The sequence below is a fragment of the Vitis riparia genome, chromosome 5, assembly GCF_004353265.1.
Source record: "Vitis riparia cultivar Riparia Gloire de Montpellier isolate 1030 chromosome 5, EGFV_Vit.rip_1.0, whole genome shotgun sequence".
NCBI lineage: Eukaryota > Viridiplantae > Streptophyta > Magnoliopsida > Vitales > Vitaceae > Vitis > Vitis riparia.
This window is the reverse complement of record NC_048435.1, coordinates 16,650,134-16,676,700: the sequence shown is the minus strand read 5'-3', so window position 1 is coordinate 16,676,700 and position 26,567 is coordinate 16,650,134. Positions and strand designations below refer to the sequence as shown.

General features: G+C 37.9%; 2 protein-coding genes across 2 annotated transcripts in view; both read left to right on the top strand.

The window, feature by feature from the left end:
* The window catches only part of LOC117915346 (protein NO VEIN), a 62,484-nt gene extending 42,434 nt beyond the window's left edge, over window positions 1-20,050 (top strand). The window contains exons 8-13 of the mRNA XM_034830903.1: window positions 130-2,397; window positions 15,338-15,450; window positions 16,535-16,937; window positions 17,024-17,341; window positions 17,574-17,831; window positions 18,366-20,050. Coding sequence (XP_034686794.1) covers window positions 130-2,397; window positions 15,338-15,450; window positions 16,535-16,937; window positions 17,024-17,341; window positions 17,574-17,831; window positions 18,366-19,469 — 4,464 coding nt within the window. The 3' untranslated portion in view covers window positions 19,470-20,050. The remainder of the gene's footprint in view (window positions 1-129; window positions 2,398-15,337; window positions 15,451-16,534; window positions 16,938-17,023; window positions 17,342-17,573; window positions 17,832-18,365) is intronic.
* Window positions 20,051-20,514: 464 nt separating this feature from the next.
* On the top strand, window positions 20,515-26,254 carry LOC117914932 (translation initiation factor IF-2). The gene is made up of 2 exons (XM_034830452.1): window positions 20,515-20,955; window positions 25,911-26,254. Exons 1-2 carry the CDS (start codon window positions 20,536-20,538, stop codon window positions 26,079-26,081), a joined length of 591 nt encoding a protein of 196 aa, XP_034686343.1. The 5' UTR covers window positions 20,515-20,535; the 3' UTR covers window positions 26,082-26,254.
* Window positions 26,255-26,567: the final 313 nt, after the last annotated feature.

The following is a 26,567-nucleotide window of genomic DNA, read 5'->3' as shown; positions in this document are numbered from 1 at the left end:
TTGTTTACTAGTATTCATTTTGGTATGCAAGAAGATTGTTGGTTCTTCCATTGTTCTTTTAACATTGCATGATTTGTCATGTTCTTTTAAGATTTGGCTGTCATGAATTTGGAGTTGGCCTTTTTGTAGGTCACGGATGCTCCAGAGATTCATTCCAATGGGTTTCATGTCAAGTTTGATATAAGTGAGGGTCAGATTGGTTTTGTCTTGCCAACTGTTATACCTCCTTGCAATGTTGACTTGTTCAGGAGGCTGGCATCTTCTGACACTGACCAAGAGGATACTGACTCCTGGAATACTTGCATTGTGCTTCCTTTCAGAATGAAGTTATCAAAGGGAACTGGAATGAGCAACATTATTTCTATGTTTTCAGATCTTCATCCATCTTTATTACTCTTTCTTCATCATCTCCGTTGTATCAAGTTTAAAAACATGGTCAATGATTCACTCATCATCATGAGAAAAGAAATTGTTGGAGATGGTATCATAAAGGTTTCACATGGAAGAGAGAAAATGACTTGGTTTGTAATATCTCAGAAGTTACGAGCTGATGTCATTCGACCTGATGTGCAAACAACAGAAATTGCCATAGCATTTACACTTCAAGAATCAGATAATGGGGAATATAGCCCACATTTTGACCAACAGCCTGTTTTTGCTTTTCTCCCCCTAAGGACATATGGTCTGAAATTTATTCTTCAGGGTGATTTTGTTCTTCCATCATCTAGAGAGGAAGTTGATGGAGATAGTCCCTGGAATCAGTGGTTATTGTCAGAGTTTCCTGGTTTGTTTGTCACGGCTGAGAGGTCTTTCTGTGCCCTTCCCTGCTTTAGGGAAAATCCAGGAAAATCTGTAGCAGCATATATGAGCTTTGTTCCACTTGTTGGGGAAGTGCATGGGTTTTTTTCTAGTCTTCCTCGAATGATAATCTCTAAGTTACGCATGTCGAACTGCTTGCTTCTTGAAGGAGACAATAATGAATGGGTTCCTCCATGCAAGGTTCTGAGAAGTTGGAATGAACAGGCTCGTAGCCTTTTACCTGATAGTTTGCTTCGTAAGCACCTTGGTCTTGGGTTCTTAGATAAAAATATACATTTGTCTGATCCACTAGCAAGGGCACTGGGTATTCAGGAGTATGGGCCCAAAATCCTTCTTCAAATTATATCTTCCTTATGTCACACAGAAGATGGCCTTAAATCGATGGGCCTGGCCTGGTTATCCTCTTGGTTAAATGCTCTTTATACTATGCCTCTCCATTATTCTGGGCAAAGTTCATTAAACTCTAACATGGAGTCAGATCTGATTTATGACCTCAAAAAAATTCCATTCATTCCTCTCTCAGATGGTAATTATGGCTCTTTGGATGAAGGCACAATTTGGTTGCATTCCGATTCATTAAGCACTGAATTAGATGGTGAGCATGGGTTGGGTGCTTTCCCCAACTTATATGCTAAACTTCGAATTGTAAATCCTGCGCTCCTTTCTGCAGCTTCTGTTGATATTCCATGCATGGACATGACTTTAGCAGAAAATGTTACTAGGATGCTTCACAGAATTGGTGTCCAACAGCTGTCTGCCCATGAAATTGTACAGGTGCACATCCTACCAGCTATGTCCGATGAAGGAATCACAAATAGGGAGAAAAATTTGATGATAGAATACCTATCCTTTGTAATGGTCCACCTACAATCTAGTTGCACCAATTGTCGTGTTGAAAGGGAGTACATTATCTCAGAAATCTGTAATAAAGCTTTTATTCTAACAAATCATGGCTACAAACGGCCTGTTGAGGTACCAATTCATTTCAGTAAAGAATTTGGAAATACTATAGATGTAAACCGATTTATTAATGCTACAAATATGACATGGCATGTGGTTGACATCGCCTATTTGAAACATCCAATCACTGAATCATTGTCATGTGGACTGATGAAGTGGAGGGGATTTTTCCAGGCATTAGGTGTTACAGATTTTGTACAAATAGTTCAAGTAGAGAAGAATGTTTCTGATATATCTCACATGATTCTCAAGAATGAGATGTGGGATAGAGACCTAATCTCCCATGGGACTATTGCTAAAGATTGGGAATCACCTGAGTTGGTCCAGTTATTGTCTATATTGTCCAAAACTGGTGACCAGGAAAGCTGTAAGAATCTCTTAGATGTTCTTGATACATTATGGGATGATTGTTTTAGTGACAAAGTCACCGGCTACTGCAATTTCAAATCCAGTGGGGATAGAAAACCTTTCAAGTCTTCATTAATGACTAGCATCTGTGATTTTCAGTGGATTGCTTCTAGTATGGATGATGAACTTCACTATCCTAAAGATTTATTCTATGATTCTGATGAAGTGCACTTGGTTCTGGGTTCTTCTGCTCCATATGCTCTTCCAAAGGTTAGTTTACTAAATTTGTATGCTGGAATTATTCCTTTAGTCATGATGATAGAAGTTATAGCTGACTGCTGTAAGGCCAATACCATCTATTCAATATTTGTTTGATAAGATGAAGTTGTTTCGGTAGTTAATTCTCTTTTCCACCTTATTCCTATTCTTTCTTCTTCTCAATTTTCATTTCCTTTTGAATGAGACCCTCCCCCATTCATACTGTTTTGCTTCTCTTAGCAAAATAATTTTTAAGAGAACATGTTGTGAACATTTTAGATGTTAATGGTTTAAGGTGGAATGTCATCTGTTGTTTGAACTGTTCTATTTGTTGTGTGGATGACCCAGGAGTTGGTTTTCATGCAGGGATGAATCCTAGCATTATCTTTCTTCCACATGTCCACTTATAATAGGGATAATATAATATTATTCAAAACTTTCTAATTTGGTCTAAGAAAAAGGTTTAAGTTAGAGAAGGATAAGCAAATATACATTCAGCCAGTCCAAAGCTTGATTAGATTTATTATGATCTAATAAAATCTTCAAACTTTAATTTGGCTTTAAAATAATAATTTTGAATCTAGAGAATGATGAACAAAAGTACCATGGTTTTAGTGTTAATATGATACTATAAGGTTCTAACAGATTTTTATTATCTTGTAAAATTCTCTTTTGGATTTTATTACCTAGCTTCCCTATATTCTTTCACAAGTCAATTCTGTGATCTATATTCTTGCAAAAAGGAATTTGCAATCTGTTGGTAGGGGCAGTTTGATTGTTTGCCTTTTTCATGATTTAATTTCTTCATTTTCTTGTGTTTAGACCTTAGTGTCAGGCTTTGTTAATTATAATGGTTCCTATTTGAGCTGGGGATCAGTTGGTGTGTGGAATATGATGCAACTTGGAGCTTCATGAGCAAAAGTGATACATGAATCTGAAACTAGCACAAACCTCTCACAATTCTGTTATAATTTTTATCTTGAAAGAATTGAGAGAATTAAGCCAGATGTCTCGTGGACAACGTTAGGGGAAGGGAGAAAGATATTTTATAGGTTGCAAGGGCATAGGCCGAAGTGTGAATGGATTGAATTGGGGAAGAGTTTATTTGGGCAAAAATCCTTTCCAAATGGCTCTAGAGATTTCTTAGTGAAGTGGTGTTTTCTGGCACAAGGTTATCAAAAGCACCTATAAGGAACGTTTCAATCCATGGGATGCTAATATTCCAGTTAGGTGGATGCATTGTTGTCCTTCAAAAGCAATTGAACATTGTTTTTCCCTGTTTTTTTCATTTTCAATCATATTTCACAGGGAGATGGTACTAGAACTCATTTGAAAAGATTCATGGTGAAGTGACTAGCCCCCGTGTCTTTAAACCCTAATGTCTTTTTTTACTTGAAATCCCATCTCTCTCATGCTAGATCATTGCTTTCTCTCCATATTGTGGAACTCTAACTTTAGAAGAAATTTGACCAACGAAGAAATTAATGTTCTCTCTTCTTTAGTGCCTTTTGTTGCCTATAACCTTCATGGGGAAGAAGTGAAAGAAATCTTGGAGGGTCTTTCCCTTGTGCTTGATTTTGACTTTACGAAGGGAAAGAAATAGGAGGCCATTTCAAGATGCAAAAGAATCGGATCAAGCATTCAAATCTTCTTTATGTGTAATTTTTGGACATGGGTTAGAGCATACATAGATGACTATTCTATGAACATGATATGTTTTTTTTTATATAGGTATGATCAACTAATATATATATATATATATATATATATATATATATATATATATATATATATATATATATATATATATATATATAAATATATATAGAAAAAGAGGCACCAAAACATCATCCCAAAGTATACAGGAAGTATACACTGGCCGCCCAATGGCTCACCCAGGAGAGGGGGAGAAACAAAAAACATCACCTACCCTCACTTAGAACCTAGCCAATCAATAAAGCTAACAAGGGAAATAGGTCTCATATCTATAGACGCCCTAGACCAAGACCACAAATTATATACAAAAGAACTTTTTACTCTATGGATCGAAATTGTCGTATTATCAAACACTAACAAGTTCCTTTCTTTCCACACCGTCCAAAAGATACATAGGAGGGCCACCTTCCAAGCCTTCTTATGGGCTTTAACCACAAAGGAACCATGCCACCTAAGTAATGTCTCCTTAAACGAGAAGGAGAGAGCCCAAGCTACACCAAAGAGAGAAAGAGCAACTGTCATAGGATCTAAGTCTTTGCACAGTGAAGAAGAATGTGATCAACAATTTCTTCTTCAAAGTGGCAAAGAAAACTCCCTCCTTTGGACTTTACCCAAAGTTAAGATTCTCCCCCATGTTGCCTCCCACACGAAAAAAAGCCACCTTAGGTGGTGCACAATATCTCCAAATGATGCTTCTTGGGAACAATAGAGGGTCACCGGGCTCCAAAGCATGGTAAAGAGATTTAACTGAAAAGTTCCTGTTCCTCGATCCTATCCACACCAACCTGTCATCCTCATCCCTATACACCCTTCTTCCTTGGAGCTCATCAGAAAGCGCTCCACACTTTCCACCTCTCAATCATTAAATGACATAGAGAAACAAGGAGCCCATCCACCCCCTTCACTTTTAGAGTTCCAAACATCTATCACCCATTCCTCCTTAGAAATGGCTAAGGTGAACGAGGAAGAGAAGAAAACACAAAGTGGCTTGTATTCACACCACTTGTCCTTCTAGAATCTCACTTTTTGACCATTTCTCACTGAGAAAGAAATTCTGCTGCTCAACAGACCCCACTCCTTTCTTATGGTTTTCCAAAGGCCAACACCATAATTGTCTCTCACCTCACCGTATCTCTACCCCCCCTTCATCTTCACCGTAGTTTTGACCAATGACTGGCTTCCAAAGTGCCCTTCTTTCAATGGCAAAATGTCTACTCCATTTACAAAGGAGAGCTTTGTTCATCACTGAAAGACACCTCACACCCAATCCCCTCTCATTTCTCTCCGAACAAACTATTTTTCATCTTACTAAATGAGGTTTTTGCACAAGCACCCACCACCACAAAGAAAGTCCCTCTGAATCTTCTCCAATCTCAATCTAACTTGCCTTGTTATGCAGAAGAGAGACATGACATAGATAGGCATGCTAGAGAGAGTACTTTGAATCAAAGTGAGTCTCCCTCCTTTCGAGATGTCTCGTCTTTTCCACATGGCTAGCCTTTTGTGAAATCTCTCTTTCACCCCATCCCAAATTGCCACAGATTTAAAAGGGGCCACCAAAGGAAGACCCAAATAAGTGGAGGGTAGTCCACCCACTTTATAACCCATCTCCTCGGTCAAATTGTCTATATTGTCCACTCCCCACAGGAATTAACTCACTTTTTTCCACATCAATTCTCAATTTAGAACAAGCCTCAAACCACATAAGTAACCAACACAGATAAGTCATCTGATCCTGTGACACCTCATAGAATATGAGAGTATCATCAACAAATAATAAGTGAGAAATCTAAATCTCATCCCTTCTTCTGGCCCTCACCTCCCAACTAGAATGATATCCACCACTCACTGCCCTTTTCAAGAGACAACTAAAAACATTCATAATTATCACAAATAAATATGGAGAGAGGTCCCCCTATCTCAAACCCCTAGAACTTAAAAAAAAAAAAAAAAAACCGATTGGGGATCCATTGACAAGAATGGAAAACTTTGCTATTGAGATGCTCCAATTTATCCACCTCTCCCCAACGCCCATCTTTCTTAAAACCAAAAGCAAGAAATCCCAGTTTACATGATCATACGTCTTTTCGATATCAAGCTTACAAAGAACACCACATTCTCATTACTTTTCAACCTTGAGTCTATTGCCTCATTAGCAATCAAAATTGCATCTAAAATCTGTCTACCCTCAACAAAAGCATTTTGGGATTTAGAGATCATTTTTCCCATATCCTTCTTAAATCTATTGGCTAAAACTTTAGCCAACGGCTTATAGAGGCCGCCCACAAGACTAATTGGCCTAAAATCTCTCAAATCATCAACACCACCTTTTTTTAGAATTAGAACTATAAAAGTAGCATTAAATGACTTAACAAATTTGCCCCCCTCATGGAAATCACTAAAAGAACCCATCACTTCTTCCTTCACAATCTCCTAACAAAAAAAGCTAAAACACCATAGTGTACCCATCAGGACTTGGTGCTTTCTCCTTGCCTAGAAAGAACAACAAAAACCTCCTCTTCCGAGAATGAGAACTTTAGCCTTGCAACCTCATAGCCTTCTAGACTCTCAAAAGTCATACCATCAATACTGGGCCTCTACTCCCCTTTCTCAGTCTACAGGTTTTGAAAAGCCCCAACCGCACCCACTTTTATAGCATCCTCCTCAATCAGCCAATTACCATTCACTTTCGCCTTGGCCACCCTCTTTTTGTGGGCATTTTCCATCTTATGGAAAAACCCAGTGTTCCTGTCACCCTCCTTCAACTACACGTCCCTTGATTTCTACTGCCAAGAAATTTCCTCCTCCCTTACCTCATTTCTAACATTAACCTCTTCTAAAGACAAGGCTGTAACCCTCTCCTTATCATGCTAAAACGCCACTTGGTTGAGAGTCGCTCCCTTTCTAGCTTCAATTATGCCAAACACCTCTTTATTCTAGGTTTTCAAGACTGCTTTTAAGGCCCTTAGTATAGCAACCAGAACAAAACTATAGGACCCAATAAAATTAAGACCCACCCACCAGTTTTTCAGCAACTCTTTGAAACCCTCCTCCTCCAATCACATATTCTCAAATTTGAATGAAGAGGATCCTCTCCGCAGTCCACCCCCATCTAGCAAAATGGGAAAGTGATAAGAAACTAGTTTAGGTAAAACACACTGTTGAATAGGTTATCTCAATCTTCTAACACCAAGAATTGATCAAGTCTAGAATGGGATTGATTATTCAACCCGCCACTCCAAGTGAATGGGCCCCCTTGCAAAGGGATATCTCTCAGCTCCAGCTGCTTTATAACCTCTGAAAATCTCCTCATATATGGGGAAAGGCCGCCTCCCCTACTACGCTCCCTAAGGAACCTAATCATGCTGAAATCTCCTACAGTGCACCAAGGATCATTCCATAGGCCCCTAATTGCCCTAAGCTCATCCTAGAAACTCTCTTTGTTCCTCCTACACATCGGGCCATACACCCTAATAAAAATCCACAAACCACCATCTTCCCAATTCTTAAAATGACATGAAATCGAGTAAACCTCCGCTTCCAACCCAACAAACTTAAGCACCCTTTTATCCTAGAAAACCATAATTCCACTTGCTGCTCCCCTCAAATTGACAACACTCCACTTTAAACATCTACCCACCTCAAGGCTACGAACAAGCCCACCAAACATCTCCTGAATTTTAGTTTCTTACAAACAAACCACATCCACCCTTTGTGACTTGACGAAGGATTTATTGATCTTCCTTTTGCCACTCTCGTTTGCTCCTCTCATGTTACAGGACATGATTCTTATCTTCATTTGCATCTTGAAATAGAGGCACCACCAGATTTTCCCAACCCACTACCAGTGCTTGCTTGAACCCTTATAATTCAATGTCCATTCAAGCTTCTTGAGTTCCCTTTCAAACCTAGAGGGCAAGGAAATCGTCCTTCTATTAGTCCCCGCCTGACCCCTTTGGTCAATTCTCGTTTTTGTTCTCTTGAGAAGGTATAAAATCTCTTCTTTAAAACCCTCTATTGGCATGCTTAAGCACCGACTAAACTTAGTCAGGCAACTAGAGGACCACCCTTTTGGCAGCTCCCCTTTGTCCTCTTGAGAACTAGCATTCACCTCCAAAGCCTTTTGGGAATCCACCCATTCGGGACAAGTGCAAGCCCTATTGCAAAAGTGCAGTCCACCAAACTGAGGATTTGCTCCTCTAGGCTCTCATTACCCAAGGCACTCTCGTTGGCCAAGACTACTCGTAGAGGATCATAGTCGTTGCCCCCTAATGAATCCTCCAAACGACAAACAGCACTGGATCCCCCCTCTCACTCACCCAAGGGTTGAGCAGACAAGAAGAAACGAGTAGAAGAGAGAACCTATAACCCCAAAGAAAAGAGAGGACGAGAAAGAGGAATGTGGTACCTGAATGCCTTATCCATAAGAGCCTCATCGATGATTTCTGGACGACTTGCTACTAGTCCTTCAACATGTGATTCCATCGATTGGCACCTTCTTAGTCCTCCAATCTCCATCGACGAAGGGATCTGCAATTGCCTTAACCTTTTTTGAGATAAGGGGTAGTCCACTATCCTCTTTTGAGAGAGGGGGGTAGTCCACTATCCTCTTTTGAGAGAGGGGGCAGTCCACTAGCATCTTTAAGTGAAAGGCCCACTGAGAGCTCAGACCCAAACTTACCAACCAACATCTTTGCCGTCCCTACGCCCTTCTCTCCTAGGCTTTAGAACCCTCAGCCCAAAACACTCAGTCTAGGGGCTTCATGGGGCTGAACGTCTCCTTGGCCCAACTCTTCACCCCTCCACACCACCATGTTGCCATCTGTCTCGCCACAATTGTCACCTTTCTCTAACCCACTTGCAGTACCCTTTGCAAGTCTGTCCCCTACACTATCTGCAAACCCCTTACTTCCTCCACAATCAAGCAGCCCATCAGTGTCAACAATCTACAGAAATGGCTGTCTTTCTGTCACGCATACACCGGCACATGAACTATCCTCACCTTCATCCCTAACCTCCAACCCAAAGCTCCCACACAACCTGATCATCAGAACCACCTAAGAGACCCAAGGTGGTGCTTCCCACCATAAATGAGCGACAAAGCAAGATGATCCTACCACCACTTGTAGCGATCCAGACAGATCCTTCCCTTCGGATTTCACCAATATTCGGGCCCACTATAGTTGAGAAAAACAGGAAGTCTCTTCATCCACCACCATAAAGCCACCACAACTATCCCCAAGCTTCTTAAACACCTCTTTACTCCAAAAATGAAGTGGGAGTCCAACCACCCTCACCTAAACTTCCTTGGCATGGTTGCCATTCCAGAAGCATCCCACCTCAGCAACTGCAACACCTTCCCCATAAAACTCTCAACCCCTCTTAATTACACCCTGTCTGCCTCACATTTATTCTCAAACCCAAAGAGATGAAGAGCCCCACCCAACCTAGCAACTCTTAGCCCTTTTCAAAGCACATTGGGAAGAAGCCCAACCTCTCAAGGATGACAACACAGGAACCGAATATGAGGACTCTCTAAAGCGACCAACCAAACATCAGTCCAACTGCTCAGCCCTACACTAAACCTCTTTATCCCCTAAATGCAGCCAAATAGTCTCACCTATACCCCCCAACTTCACCTTCGCAGCATCTACATAAGTCCCTTTCATGCTCCTTAGAGCTGCAAACTTACTTCGCAGAGTAGGTGGCAACGGGAACAGAGAAGACTTTACTGTCTACAGGGGTAGACACTCCTAGAGGCCACAACTTCTCAGCCAACAAAGCTCATCCCCCAAGGATTCCCTTGCTCTCAGGGAAAACTAGGCAAAATTTCATGGCCTCCAAATCCCGCACAAAGTAAAGCAAGTACCTACCAACCTCATTTGATTGAAACTCTAGTCTAAACTTCTGTCCCCCATCTTCCCAAACTTTTAAACACCTTAGCCTTAACTCCCCACTACAACAGGCTTCCACTCTTTCACGCAAACAACACAAACTCAACTCTCCGAATCTTATCCAAGAAGAGAAACCGCTACTCCTCTCCAGAACAACCCCTCTAAGTTTCTCTCCAACTACTTCAGTCGAGATTTCAAACGTCTTTGACTCCACCGCAAACCAGCAACTTCCTCCTCTCAAACCTCCTCTTGACTTAGCAGTCATCTCTCCCCTTCCCATGCAAGCATCATGTCATACGACAAACACTGGAAATCCTTATTACTCAAATAATCTAGACACCTAGAAGAGTGCTAGATATGAGCAGAACTCTAAAAAGTTCCTAGCATAACTCAAAGGTTGCTTAACACTCTCTGGTAAACGATGCTGTAATTCTTGAGTAGGGATTTGAAGGATTCTCCATTTACAGAAACCATTTTGATTTCTATGAACATGATACGTTTGTAAATTGGTTAAGCTTTAAGTAAAGAGAGAGTGGTTTTTGTTTTCTCTTCTTTTTTGTTTGCCCATTGGCACCTATTGTATTCATCATGTGTCCTTTGATACACCCTTTCTTAGGTGCTATATGTATATTTTCTGTTTTCACTTATCAAAAAAATAAAATAAAAAATTAACAAGAGGGTAGTTTGGTCATGGACTACCTTAGGTTTATTTTTCAGTTATTCCTTCTTTTAAGCTTAAACCCAATGCCATTTTTGTTTTTGTTTTCTTTTTTCATCAGTTAATTTTATTTGAGTTCAAAGCTTCACCTAAGGTTATGACTTTTATTCCCTTGTGGCTAATAAGAAGGTCAATACCAAATGATAAATTGCAGCTGAGACTTCATAGAGCACTTCCTTGCTCATCATGCGATAGATAAAGGGGTCATCTTTTCTTTCAATTTCCAGTAGCATTGGCTTATGGCATAAACATTTTCAGACTCGTGGGTTTGTATTGGGTTCCCCTAAAGAGGTAGCCCATATCTTATGTGTTGGATGTACTTCTATTTCTACTATTTTTAGAAAGAAAGAACTTACATGTCTCTTTATGAGTACATGATATATATATATACAAAGGAAGCCGCATCGAAGTACAAAGGAAGCACAAATATAAAAAGATAAGGTTAGAGGAAGTAAACTCAGATTTTATAGTGGTTCGGCACCCCTTGCCTATATTCACTCTCCTCAGGCTCCTAACCGAGTGAGGGTTCCACTATATTTGAAGTTTCAACCAAGCTTCCAACACCTTTGCACTTGATTTTCAGCTCCAATGGGCTCCTACACAATCTCTTCAAGTCTTTGCTCACTTGAAACTTTTAACACTCAAATAACAAGCTTTAATCTCTTAACCTAACAAGGGATCAAATACAACCTAAATGCTAGGAAGAATCACAAGGGTGCACTAAGGAATATGCAAATAGAGATTTAACGCACCAAGAAAAGAATGAGAGCTTTTGAGTCAAGAATAAGTAGGTAGACAAATAAATACAGGTGTTCTCTAGCTCATAAATGAAGTGGAGCTCTCAATTTATAGGTTTCTAGCATCGGAAGCCAAAAATGTCAAAAAGAAGTCTTGACCGGTCGAGTTGGGGGTCGACGAGTTGACTAGCTATTGGGCAATAAATGCATGGCAAGTGATCGTTAGGCCTTAATCGGTCCTCGACTAGGAAGACATATACCTCGATCAGGAATGCAAGGTTATTGAAAGAGAGAGAAGGTTTTTAGCATCTCTCGATCGGTGACACCAGACCTTGACTAGGAAGGTGTAACCAGTCGACCAGTACCCGAGCTGGTTTAGCTGGTTGGCCAGTGCCTTGACTAGTTCACTATTTTTTGCCCGAAAACCCATCTTTTTTTGTTTTTTTCCCTTCTAACACTTAGACAAGGTCTTTAGGTAAACTAATATGCCAAATTTGAAATGATTTGCCTGAGGTTTATTTGATAAAACTTGGGTTTTGATGGAAATGTGACTTGAATGCATAAACCGAGTTTCTAAAGATGCATGAAAAGATGTGAAAATCCTATGTGCTCTCATGCATTCATTTTACATATATTTCCTATGATTAAAGAGTCTTCCAATTGTCTTGATCTTGCATCCATCGGGTCTTTTGATGAATTTCTAATCTAACACCTGAAATTCTTTTTAAATTCAAAACGATTAGCAACTTAACCATGGTTTGCTATCATCAAAACGTGATTAGGAGAACCCTTGGGCTAACACTCCCCTTGTTCTTGAAACTTACCAATGATAACCCGTTTCCCTGCCCCACTTGCCCAAACGACCAATTAACTAGATGAGATTTTTTATCAAAAGCTCCACCCCTCCATAGGAAGACTCTTTGGATCTTCTCAAGTCTTAAACTAACCCTTCTTGAAATCACTAATAAGAACATGCAATAGATTGGTATGCTAGACATGGTGCTTTTGATTGAAGTGAGTCTCTCCCTTTTCAATAGATATTGTCTCTTCCACAAGGACAACCTTTTTTTTCAAATCTCTCCTCCACCACTTCTTCATTCCAACTCAGTAGCCAATACTTCCACATTATCTACCCTTCCAATTGGGATAAACTCACTCTTCTCTATATTGATATGCAACCCAAAAATTGCTTCAAACCACATGAGAATCTGATTCAGGAAAATCGATTGCTCCTAGCTAGTCTCATAGAAAATAATAGTGCTGTAAGCATACACCAAGTGAGTCATCTCAACACCCTTGTAATCCCTCCTTCTAACCTTAAAGCCAAATATGAAATCTCCTTCCCTATTCTTCATTAATAAACAACTAAGAGCCTCCATGGCCAAAATAAATAAATAAGAGAAGAGAGGATCCCTTGCCTCAGTCCTTAGAGCTTTGAAAAATATTTGTGTGAATCTCATTAATCGGAACAAAGAAATTCGATGAACATATACATTATTTTATCCATCCCACTCCCTTTTGACTAAAACCTATTTTATCCATAACTACTAGTAAGAAACTTCAATTTACATGGTCGTAAGCTTTCTCAATATTGAGTTTGCAAATAACCTTAGGGGAGTTACTTTTCAGCCTTTAGTCTATGGTCTCATTTGCTATAAGAGTTGCATCCAAGATTTGTTTACCCTTAACAAAAGCATGTTGAACATCAAAAAGAAATTTGCCCACCACCCTCTTCAACCTATTCACTAACATCTTAGCAGATAACTTGTATAACCTTCCTACCAAACTAATGGGTCTGAAGTCTTTCACATCCATTTCAGGCCCTATGTTTGGGATTAAAACCAAGAAAGTAACATTTAAACTTCTACAAAGGAGTCATCCTTGAAAACCTCATTGACAAATCCCATCACCTCAAACTTAACAAATTTCCATCAATGCTACCAAAAAGCCATAGTGAACCCATCTGGCCTGAGAGCTTTAATCCCACTCAAGTTGAACAAGGTAGAAAACACTCCCTCTTCTAAGAAAGGAACCTCCAAACTCCTTGAATCTGCATTCTATGGAAGAGCAAATGACATCCCATTGATACTAAGCTTCTAGTCTCCTTCCTCAAAAAGTAAACTTGGAAAGGCATTTGCAACCCCCTCTTTTATATCTGCATCCTTGAAGAGCCAAGTCCCATTCACCTAACTGCAAACATGAAGTTCCTTCTTCTACGAGAATCAACCATTTTGTGAAAGAGCTAGCATTCTTATCTCACTCCCTTAACCAAAGCTCTCCTGATTTTTGCCTCCAAGAGATTTCTTCCATTATCACCCAACTTCCACAACCAACCATCTAGCTTCAATTGCTTGTAGAAAGGGTGGTGTCCCTCTTAAACTACCATAAGCCAATCTCCTTCAAAGCTTTGCTTTCCTAAATGAGACATTCCTGGACACCTCCTTATTCCACACTTTTATGTCCTCCTTTAACTGTTTCAACATCCAAGCTAGGAGGGCCTCTTGACACAATAGCCTGTTCACCAGACTTTAAGCTGCTCTATAAATCCCTCTGCTTTAGGCCATATGATTTCAAACTTGTATGGGGTTTTGCCCTTCCTCATCACTCCGTCTAATAAAATTAGAGCATGATCAGACACTAGCCTTGCCAGAACACTTTGAAGATCCCTAAAATGACTCCAATCTTCCAAAACAAGGAATCGGTCCAACCTTGATGCAAATTGATTATTTAAACCTTAACACCAGCTATAGGGGCCTCTCATTAGAGGCAGAATATGTTTGTAATTTTTATAAATTTTAAACATGTTTATGGTTTAAATTTTATTTTTAGTTTAAAAACAAAAAATAGAGACATATTTGGTAACCATATAAGAAGTAGAAAAAAGATTTTTTGTTAAATTTCCAACAAATTTTCGATGATTTTTTATGGTTTTTGGATGTTCATAATAGGCCACTGATATAGTCCTTCTAGTAAAGAATAATAAGATGAAGGTGAGTTGTAGGTGTTAATTTCTCATTTTAAAATTAGTTTTAAAATTTTGCCAAATAAAAAAATTTATGATGCCTTTTTTTTTTGAAAAAAAATTGCTATTAAATTTTAAAAATAAAAAGTTAATACAGGTTATGAAACATGATTTAAAAATTTTTTAATTTTGAATGCAAAATTGGAAACACAAAAGTGCAACCAAACATACCCTAAGTGATTTTTTCCTCGAATTTGGCAGCTGCACTTAGAGCAAGGTGCTGTGGTGGGTGCCTTCACTCTCTTCTTGGTGCAAAGGATCTCAGACATCTCTACTGAGATGGTTTGCTACTCCTTGTGTATTAAATGCTCAGTTAATAACTTAGTGAATATGTTGGCTAATTTTACTGGAGTTTTTGCCTAAATGTTTGTGCTTTTGTTTTCATTTACTGTGGTTCTCTGGGTGCTTTATTTTGTGTACTCTTCAATTTTTTTTCCCCCTGTTGTTTGGCTCTTCTTTATGTGCTTGGTCTTGTTGCCTTTGAAGGATTGTCCATTTTCTTGTACTTAGATTATTGAATTATGAAATTGTTGTTTCTAATTAGAAAAAATGTAAATGGATTAAGATTTAGTGAAAAGAGGATGCTTTGCAATTGTCAATCCCTTACATGAATACTAGATGTCTTGTACAACCACCCCAAAATAAATTGAGCTTATTTGAAATGGTGCAGCATGCTAAAATTGAAGTATCTGTAACATTTTTGCAAGCGACATCTTATTTATTTCTTTATTTCTACACATTTCATTGTACTTACAACTTCAACGGTCTTACTGTATTAAATTATCGCTTAGTCCTATGAAATGGAGGAATTTAGCTGGATGGCATAGATTTCTAATATTTTGATGTGTTTTCCTTATTGAAATAGGTAAGGAGTGGAAAGTTAGCTTGTGATATTGGGTTTAAGACTAAGGTTACACTTGATGACATTTTGGGAATTCTTCAAGAGTGGAGAAGGTCTGAGACCCCTTTCAAGGCCAGGTATTATTGCATTTTTTCATATGTTTAGATCCTTGTCATGCTTATTTTTACTCTCTGACCATGCCTCTCACAAAAATAAATAAATAATCATCTTTACCCTCTGACTATAGGATTCTTTAATTAACCCTTTCTTTTATATTGGTTATTTTATTTGCAAAAGAAGCTAATATAGTCTGGGCTTCATAGGTAGAGTATTTATGCTGTATGAATGTTTTTCTTTTTTTCTGTTTTTCTTTTTTTTTTCATGCATTATTATTACATGGAAGTACTGTGCCTTTCCATTTTAGGGCAGAAAAGTCATTCTTGACTAAATACTCTAGATCTAGTACCCCTAGGCCTTGGCCCAGGTGGTAAAGCCGTGGATTGGGGTGAATCCCTACTCCAGTCTCTTGCATATGTGCAAACAATTCTACTTATATTGTCTTTGGCTATGTGTTATGGTTCAAGCTGAACTTGGGATTGCATTTGCAGCATGGTTTTAACTTTTTATCAGCATATGTATTACTCCCTTTTTTTTTTTTAGCATTTAATATTTTTGCTTGTATGAGATTTTTCATTTTTTCTTGCAAATTTTGTTTTACTTAAGAGATATCTTTACTAAATTTCAAATAATTTGAAGCCCCATTCTGTGTATGTTCATTTTTGAACTGACTATTTTTAACAATTTTTTTCATTTGTGCCTCATCCATGATAAGGCATTCCTATATATTTTTTTGAGTGCTTCCAGAAGGAAGAAATTTTATTCATTGCTTAAATGGTAGTGTGGACATTGTCGGCTACCTATCTTGTTGCTATTATTGAGCATGTTGATTGGGGAGTGTATAGCATTTTCTGTAACAGTACCATATGTTTATTGCCTTTTTTCAGTTTGCTCTGTATTTATTATTTTAATATCTTGCACCCTTCATTGTTGTAGATTTCTTTCATTGTTTTTTGTTAATTGGAACTTGACATGCTCAGTTAAGCCACCCTTGATTTTTTTCCTCCTCATTTTGTAGATTTCTTTCATTGTTTTTTGTTAATTGGAACCTGACATGCTCGGTTAAACCACCCTTGATTTTTTTTCCCCCTTTTTTCTTTTCAGCATAGCACAAATGTCCAAATTTTACACATTCATTTGGAATGAAACTGGTACTTCCAGTCAGAAAATTGCAAAGGAGTTCCTTTCAGGGCCTTTTATATTTGTTCCGTGTGCATCTGGCTCTAGGCATGAGGATGTTGTATCTGGTATGCTTTTGTCTGTTGAAGATGTGTATTGGCATGATTCAACTGGTTCTGTGGACCGAATGAAGGAGATTCTTCCTCGGTGTGACTCAGTAGGTGTGATAGATCACCCTCTAAGCAAGATGCTATGCAATGTTTATCCAGGCCATCATGATTTCTTTGTTAATGGATGTGGAGTGCATGAAATCCCTTCTCTCCATAGCTACATTGAGATTTTGGTGCAGTTATCAGCCGTTGCATTGCCTTCACAGGCAGCCAATGCAGTAAGTGATGAAATAAGAAGCTATCTAACTTGCAATTTTTAAGAGGTCTTGCTTCCATCTAAAGTTTTTCTTTTTCCATCTCTCAGGTTTTCCGAGTTTTTCTAAAGTGGACTGAAGGATTGAAATCTAAAACATTGAGTTCAGAAGATATTGTTTACTTGAAAGAATGTCTTTTAAAATTGGAATTTACAGTGCTTCCTACTGTACAAGATAAGTGGGTTTCCCTGCATCCCTCATTTGGGCTTGTGTGTTGGTGTGATGATGAGAAATTAAGGAAGGAATTTAAGCATTCAGATAATTTAGATTTTCTGTACTTTGGTAATCTTAGCGATGATGAAAAAGAAAGGCTTCAGGCAAAAGTATCTGTCCTAATGCAAACTTTAGGGATTCCTTCTCTTTCAGAGGTAAAAACTCTCTCCCTCTCTCTTTCATATATATACACACATGTATATCCTTCTCTCTGTGTGGTTTTAATTGTTGCCATCGATCCTGTATTAAATTATCTCAGTGTTGTTGTCATTTTGATTAAGTTCTTTCTACAGTATTTTGTGCTACACTCAAATCAACCTGGGTTTATATCTTTATGATGGTATAAAGTTGGTTTTCATCTTCCCTCATAATAATGCTTTCTTGCAGGTCATAACTCAAGAAGTGATATATTATGGTCCAACAGACTCTAGCTTCAAAGCTTCATTAGTGAATTGGGCTCTTCCTTATGCTCAGCGTTACATCTACAAGAGACATCCTAAAAAATATCGTCAGTTCAAGCAATCTGGATTTGGAACACTGAATCGTCTGCGAGTAGTTGTTGTAGAAAAGTTGTTCTATAGGAATATCATAAAAAGATGTGAGAGTGCATCTAAGAAGCGGTTCGAAGCTAGCTGTCTTTTGCAGGTACCCACTCTTGATGGCATCCTTGGTTCTGTGTTTCATTGTTCTGTTTAATATCACACTTAGCCAACAAACGAATTTCTGGTGAAATTGATATTTTGACTGATGGAATATGGTTACTACTTTGTTCATAACTGAGGATATGCAATTTATCAAGGATTGTGAAACCTAAGCATCCTTATAAAACCTATATTTGGTAGAGCATTGCATTGCTTGCAATGTTATGTGGCATATATACAAGTATAATTCCTTGCATACTCTTCATATCGACAGTTCATAGTTTCTTTTATTTGAATTGGAAAACTTAACAGCTCTTTTAAAGAGAGAAATTACTATTTTCTTGTTGGTTCTTTGAAGCATTAACTTGTCTCTCCAGTGTGGAAAACTATATCTGGTTAGAATAAGTGTTGTTTTGTCAACTGAATTTCAATTTGAGGAGATCTTTTTTCAAGCTCTCTATGATTCATATAATTTAAAATATGAATTCCATGTCTTGTCCTTCGTAATTCTGAATCCTTTTTAACTCAATTTTTACAGGATAACATCCTGTACACAACCCAGGAATCTGACTCTCACTCTGTATTCATGGAGCTTTCTCGTTTGTTATTTGATGGCACTCCTGAACTTCATTTGGCAAATTTTCTTCACATGATCACAACCATGGCAGAATCAGGTTCCAATGAAGAGCAGACTGAATTTTTCATCTTGAACAGCCAAAAGGTGCCAAAACTTCCTGATGAAGAATCTGTATGGTCCCTTTCATCTTTGATCTCCCAAGCAGAGAACGAGGCACCAAGTAGTAATGCATCAACGATGATTGATGAGCAAAGCACTTCAAAAACCAAGGAGAAATCAAGAGTCCACTCAAACTGGCCACCTGTGGACTGGAAAACTGCACCAGGTTTTAGTTTTGCCCGTGCAAATGGTTTTAGGACACGGGCAGCAGCATCACAGCCAAGCAGCAGCTGGCAGAAGAGAGACAATAATGATTTTGAAGGCACTAGTACACAAGTGGATCGAATGGTTTCAATGGAGATTAATGCCAATTGGAGCACCGAAGATGATTCAGCACCATCTACAGCGGCATTGCTTTTTCCAGAATCAGAAACCATGGAATATCAGTTTGATCAGACTAGTAATTATATGGCATCTGAGCATGTTAATTTAGCTCCTGTGACTGACAGTCCAGGATCAAGTTTGTCTAAATTTAGCAGGAGAGATCAGCTTATTACTGGCATTCCCAATGCACACCAAGCAATGCTAACCGGCAGACTAGGAGAGCTCGTAGCTTTCAATTACTTGTCTGGGAAAGTTGGTGACACGACTGTGAAGTGGGTGAATCAAGAGAGTGAGACTGGGTTACCCTACGATATTGTGATCGGGGAGAAGGAAACCAGCAGGGAATTCATAGAAGTTAAAGCAACGAAATCTTCAAGGAAGGACTGGTTCATCATATCTACAAGAGAGTGGCAATTTGCCGTTGAAAAAGGTGATTCTTTCAGCATTGCACATGTTGTTCTATCAGGTAATAACGCAGCGAGGATCACAATGTTCAAGAATCCAGTAAAACTATGCCAGCTGGGGCAGCTGCAATTAGCAGTTATGATTCCAAGGCAGCAGAAGGAAGTTTCTGTTGCCTAATGACACCACTACCCCATTTTATTCTGAATGTGTAAGCTGGTCTCTCTTGATGCCAAGAAGATCAACTGTGACTGGCTTTGTTACTTCATACTGGGAGTTGATTGATTGCCCCCTCCCTCAGATGGTTTTGGTACTGAGAATGAGAAATTTTTGGTGCATGGCAACACTACCCTGTTTAAATAAGGCTCTGTTTCTGCAGGCGTTTGTGTACAATTTTGAGATGCTCCTAATTGATTCTCTCTTTTTTCTTATACAAAGCATACCCTAGGATTAACTTATAATACCAAACACCCTGCTGGAATTTCCTTGTAACAGAGCAAACATGTTATACCATAGTCTTTTTTTTTTTTTCTTTTTTCGCCCCCTCTCTTCTTATATTTGGATTAGATGTGGGGAGATGAGTAGATCATTCCATAAGCAAATCTGGGTTTTGAGGGATGAGGCTTAAGCTGTGGAAAGGCTTTGTACAGTCTGTTTTTCCTTGAAACTCATGGTTGAACTGATTTTGTATATACTTGCTAGTTGCAATTTTGTGATGAATATGGATGTGGGGCCTGTTTTAGTTCTCACTTTCTTGCTCATATATCCTTGGACAGTGAATTCAAATCAACTGACATTCACTAATCATCCTCCATTTTTTTTTTCTTTTGCTGATGTATGTCATTTGAGAGAAGATAGATTTCTTTTTTCTTTTTCCATTTTCAATTTTTTTCAAAAAATAAGGTAAATTTATATAAAAATATATAATTATTTTTTTATTGTAAAAAAAAAATAAAAATAAGATTATTTGAAAATTTTATAAGATAAAAAAATTTAAAAAAAAAGTGAAATTATATTTGCATCCATCAAATTATGTTTGCATGTATCCCTTTTACACATCCATTTAAAAATAATAATTTTATTAATACATCAACACACCGAAAATGAAAATTTAAAGTTAAATTTTGTTGTTAAAAAATGCTTTTTATTTTGATGTGGAAATGAAGGGCACATTTGTAATTGCATACCCCTCAACATCTACAAGAAAGCCCAGACTGCATTTACTTCTACCCTATTTCCTACGATCATGGCGGTGGCAGCGTCTCGGAACACCCTCCACCGATATTCGGCCGAAATTCTCAAACCTACACTCACTCAAACTCTCTCACTCCGATTTAACTCAACATCAACCCACTCAACTCATCAAGACCATACGTATACAGACCCCAACTCCTTCATTGGAAGCTGGAAGGCTCCTGCCGATCCCAAGGTTGCGCAGGCCAAGCTGGCGGGACTCCGCCGCGACTACGCCAAGAAGGTCAAGGAGCTTCGGTTGCAGTACATCCACGAGGTGGAGTTGCAGAGGGAGGACAAGCGCCGTAAGGACGAGGCCAAGCGCGAAGCAGCTCGCCGTGCCCAAGCCGAGATCAAGGCCTCCAAAGCCGCCGCCGCCCAGGCCAGAGCCGCCGAGCGCAAGGTTTTCGAGGAGGAGTTCCGCCAAACCCTGGTACGTGTTTCTCTATTCTTGATCCCCTCTTTTTATTTTTTATTTATTTTTATTTTTTTATCTATATTTTATGTTTCCCGTTGTTGTTAATTGGTTCTGTTTGGTTGCTGAGAATGTGAAGGAAAATGGAAGAAAGTTTTGGCTTTTTTCCCCCTCCGCACTGGTTTTTTTACTTTCCTGTTATTTTATTTGGATTCCCGGAGGAAAAACAAAGGTTATTGGTGTTTGGGTGGAAAGTAGGTTTTTTTTTTTTTCTCTCTCTTTTTACAAGAAAAAAATATATATATTATAGGGTTTACTTTCCTATTCCTCTTTCTATCTCTTACCGATGATTTTCCAGGAATCCTGAATTGAAAAATTTTAGAACTATTTAAAAATTCTTGAGAATACGAAAGAAAGATGAACTTATCCAACAACGCACAGACAAAATTACCAGAACAAATGAAACATAGGCACGACAGGGGGAAAAAAAATTCAATTTCAAAAAGCAAAGTGCCCGCTAGTGACCCCAATGTCTATGTGGGCATTTGTGTGAGCTAACAGCTTCACCAAATTTAGTGAAACAGGAATGCTACTGTAGTTCATGCCAAATAGGCGCAAGAGAATTTTTTAGTTCGACATGAGATGCAGCACCAACAATAAAATTAAAACAGATTAAAGTTGATTATCAGATCTTTTGTAGGGAAGAAGCAGAAAAAAGCTTGAAAGGCTGCTCCAATTGTGCTTGTTTTGAACTCTTTGAAGGGACAGGAACAAGGGATTGTTTAATGATGTTGAGCAGTCAAACCAAGCAATCAAATTAATTCATACTTTTGCGAATTGGGCTAGGGTGTATATAGAGGACCATTCTATGTCTATGATAGATCATGTGGATTGGCAGTGCTTCAAGTAAAGAGAGAGTGCCTTTTTGTTTGTCCTCATCATGCTTAGATTAGACGTCTTTTGAATATATCATTGTACTTTGGTGAGTCTCCTTTTATGTGCTTTTAATATTATTTCTCATTTACCTATATAAAAAATAAAAGATTTAAATGCCTGGTGAACATCAAATGCCAGTAGCTAATAGCAGTCAGACCAAGCAATTAAATCTAATTCATACTTTTGTGAATTCGGTTAGGGTGTATATAGAGGACCACTCTATGTCTATGATAGATCATGTGGATTGGTTGTGCTTCAAGTAAGGAGAGAGTGCCTTTTTGTTTGTCCTCCCTGAAATGAGCCACTAAGCTATCAGACTTAAAGGGAAAAAAGGTTTAACAACTAAGCCAAATTTATATCTTTATGTCACATTGGCCCTCCTGAAATGAATTTTTTCTATTTTGCCTCTTTGCCCTACATTCTGGCTTTGCTAGTGCTTCAACATATCCAAACTAAATACATTATCATTGGTGTGGAAGGCGAGAAATAGAATTGCCATTGTTATACCTTTTGTTTTTCCTTTAGTATACAACTTGTGTACCTTGTTGTATAGCTCCTTTCATTAACTAATTAATTAATGTGTGTGTGTGTGTGCTTATATATACATATGCATGTATGTTTGTATGTATGTATTAATTCTAAGACCGCCTCAAATGCTAGAAGAATGTAGTTAAGATATATCTTTTGGTTTCATTAATTTCTCAAAACACCACAATTGCCATTCTCTTGCAATAGATGAGAAATTAACTTCCACCTTCCATCCGCCCTTTTTGATGCAGGAGCATTGAAAGGGCTTATTGAGGCCAAACACAACCACACTTTATTTTAGATTTTATAATCGGTGTTGGTGTAAGGTCTTTTAAAGTTGCTAGAAGGCATTAGCAGTTTTTGTTAATTTGGAGTTTGATATATATACATGGTGGATTTTGAGTCTGTTTAATTAGGAGTATGCATTACATGCACATATGCATGCACAACTCTCTTGTTATGAGATTATAATTTCTTCAATAAATTTAAGGGAGAACTATGCTTCCATGCATTGGTTGGAAAAACTATACTTTTTAAAAAAAAAATAAAAAACATAGTTGTATTAAAACAAATAAAAGTACATGGGAAGGATGAGGAGTCCTCCATATAGTTACAAAAACTGATTAAAAAAAGGCTAAACTCTACCACAATACAAGGAGACCAGCCAACTGGTATGGTTTTTCAAAAAAAAAAAAAAAACAGAAATACAAAAGCGCCCCTAGTAATCCATAGAAAACTCCTCTCATTGTCATTCAACCCTTTTTGTTTCTACACAGCAAGGACCAATCAAGTTGAACATTATTGGGAGGAATGTCTTTGAAAGTAGAAAGAGGAATAGAAGTGGATTAGATCCCAGTATCTTTGCCTTCCTCCACTTATCCTCAAAGACTCTTAACATTTCTAAAGCATACTTTTTAGGAATTTCAACTTTCACATTTCATCTCAACCGTAAAATGGATAAAATTATTCCTAAGATATGCCCTTGAATAGAAATCAAATGAAAATTCCAAAATTGCTCTTTTTTTAAATCTTTGATATGACTAGTCATAATTGAAAATGTACTCTTTGCTTGACACCTTTTGTTTCTTTTTTTTCCTTTTTTTCTCTCCTCTACATCACCTTCTCCACGCCTTTGAGAGAAAGTGTAGTCATGTCAATATATATATATATATATGGATGGATATATAGATATGGAAAAAATAAAAGGTGTCTAAGGCATGGAGAAGGTCATGTAGAGGAGAAAAAAAAAAGGGAAAGAAAATGTGTCAGACAAAGGGTACTCTTTCAGTTATGACTTATCATATCAAAGATCTTTAAAATGGGCAATTTTGGAATTTTTATTAAATTACGATTCAAGTGCATATATTGGGAATAATTTTATCCATTATATGGTTAGGATGAAAGTTGAAATTCTTAGAAGGTATATTTTTTTCAATCAGTACATGGAAGCATATTTCTCCCTAAATTTAATTCACTCTCTATGGATTCTCTTTCAGATCTCTACTTTTCCTAATTTGTTGTTCCATCACTTTCACTTTAAGACACTCTAACCCTCCCTATCTTAGTATCATCTGCTAAATCATCCAGCAAGACCGATAGGGGAGAGAGGAACTCTTTTGCTGCATCCCTTTCAGCTTTGAAAACTAGATAATGTTCCTTCAACATAGAAAACCTGATTATGAAGATCAACAAAAAAATCATCACCTCCGGCTCTATGTCACGTCCATATGGCTTAGGATGTAATTTCAAGCTTGTGCCAAAGACGACTGATTCTGCCTCTAATTCTGGAATCTCTCTTCATTTGTTACAATCACTTTTCCAGACCCCCTCAATCACATCCTGCAACATAGAACCACTTTGCCAATGTATCAACATCTTTGTGATGAGCATAGAAAAAGAACATGCTGATCTGATGACCTTAAATCCTAAAGGCCCTTTTTCCCTGACAATTCCCACTTTCCTGGAAGGCATTAAAGGTCCTCACAACAGGGTCCTTACACCTAGTCACAACCAGTATCTCGATGGGGTGCCATGGTAAACCATGTAATTCTTTATCTTTAAAAAGAAGAAATGGAAAGCCATGTACAAATATATACTAATAAGAAGTGATAGGGTGAATGTGATCTTTATGACACAATCACGTAAAATCACCATAATCCTAAAAGTTTTACCCCAACTCTCTTCACCTGGCTCCATTTTTCCAAATTCTCTTCAACTTTTTAATGACATAGTCTTACATTTATTTTTCATTTTATTTTATTTTATTTTTTCAGTCCATCTTCATATTTTCAATCCCTTTGAGATTTTAAATCTTGAGGTTCTTCATGCGTCCCTGTGATCTCTTATAGGAGATCCAATCAATTTATCTATTTATATCATATATATATATATATAGATGGAAACACCAGAACCCAAGCCTTGCACTTTTTCAATTTTTCAATTCACCCAGTATTATCCCCCTTCCCCACAGGAATATTAGCTCCTAGATAGACACCCATAAAAGATAGAAATTCAAGTTTTTCTATTCCACAAAAGAAAAAAGAAAATGAAAATAAATTGAGAAAAAGTGGATTGAGATACAAGAATGTACAAAAAAATATTGGTAATCCTACTTTAAAATTAACAACCATCTGTAAATGGTCAATATAATAGTGAAAACAAATTAGAATACATGCATGCATGCGTGTGCACACGCACATGCACAGATACTGATGGTGATGGTAAATATATTGATGATATGATACACAAGCTGCATAAGTACACATGTGCTGGTTATGCAGCTATATGAGTTGGATACATATCATCAGTATATTACGTGTATTTATGCATACATACATATCAGTTGACATTTAAATAGTGACCCTTTGTACAGGAATGGTGTTTTATCCTCTCTTTATACCCAAAAAAGGATTTCTGGATATCATTCTAAAAGCCCTAGGACCGTAAACAAAGCAATAGCTGCATTCAATCCTTTAATATTGGTCGTGTCTGAAGCCAACGTGCCCTTTGAAATGACTGATAAATTTTTGGTATCACAATGATATCTTATTATGATTTCATTTGTCTATTTCATTTATCTAAAGTGTTGAACTGCCTACAACATGGTCACATTTCCAGTACAATTGATTTAGTTTTTAAAGCATTGGACTGGATCGGATGACATGAATATATGGATAAACTTATCTGGATTTGTTGGCATGTTCTTTATGCTTATCTACTATTAAAATCTGATATCTATAAATCCATGACATTAGTGCTTGATGCAATCCCCAGGAACATAACCGTGTTTGTAAACTATTTTGGTGATAAATCATCTCTACCATGTAAAGACTTGCTTGTGGCATCCTAAATTTGATCATCAATCTCCTTCATTGAAATGTTTCATTTCTGGCTTCGGATCATTCCCTCTGTTTTTGTTTTTATTTTATTTTATTTTTTTCCTTCTGTCTTTTTTGTTGTGTTGGCAAGGCATCTTTACCGACTGAGGTATTTCCATTTGTCAAATACAGTTGAAAGAGAGAACAGAGAAGCTTGAAAATTGGAGAATGAAAGAAAATATGATGGATGAGAAGAGAAAGGAAAAGAATGAGCTTTTGCGGCGGCAAAGTTCCATTTGGATTGATGAACGTGATCTAGAGAAGAAGATACTGGAAGCCATTGTTGATACAACTCACCTCTAAGCCCACTCCATCCAAAGTTCAGGAACTGCTTTGGAATATGTTCTTGATGCTGGAGAGCCTGGATGTTTAGTTGAATAAAAACACTTCAAAAACTTTAGTTCACAGCTCAAAATTTTCTGGAACTGGCAAATTTTCAAAATCAAGTTTAATTTTTTAGTTATTTGTTTGTGGTTATCAATAATCATCTAAACCCTATTTGATGCATCGTTTCTCTAGGGTTGGGAAAGAAAAATTGTGTCAAGTATAGCAACAGCTATTATAGAGTGGGGTATAAATCTGGCAGTTGGGACATGTCCTGAGCTGTAGGGTCAGAACAGGTTAGGCAGGCACGAATGCCATTTTTCCAACCCATGGTTCCTTCCAAATAGAAAGCAGCCCTTTAGAAATTCATGCATGTACATCTGCAGTTGACTATGATGAGAAAGCCCCACTGCCAACAAAATCAACAACACATAATCCAATAGAAATGGTGGCCATGCCCTAAAA

Excerpts from the sequence above, each read along its gene's own strand:
- LOC117914932 (XM_034830452.1), top strand. The coding sequence starts at position 20,536 with ATGGCGGTGGCAGCGTCTCGGAACACCCTCCACCGATATTCGGCCGAA. Across the intron at positions 20,956-25,910 it reads AGGAGTTCCGCCAAACCCTG|TTGAAAGAGAGAACAGAGAA; the intron begins GTACGTGTTTCT and ends TGTCAAATACAG.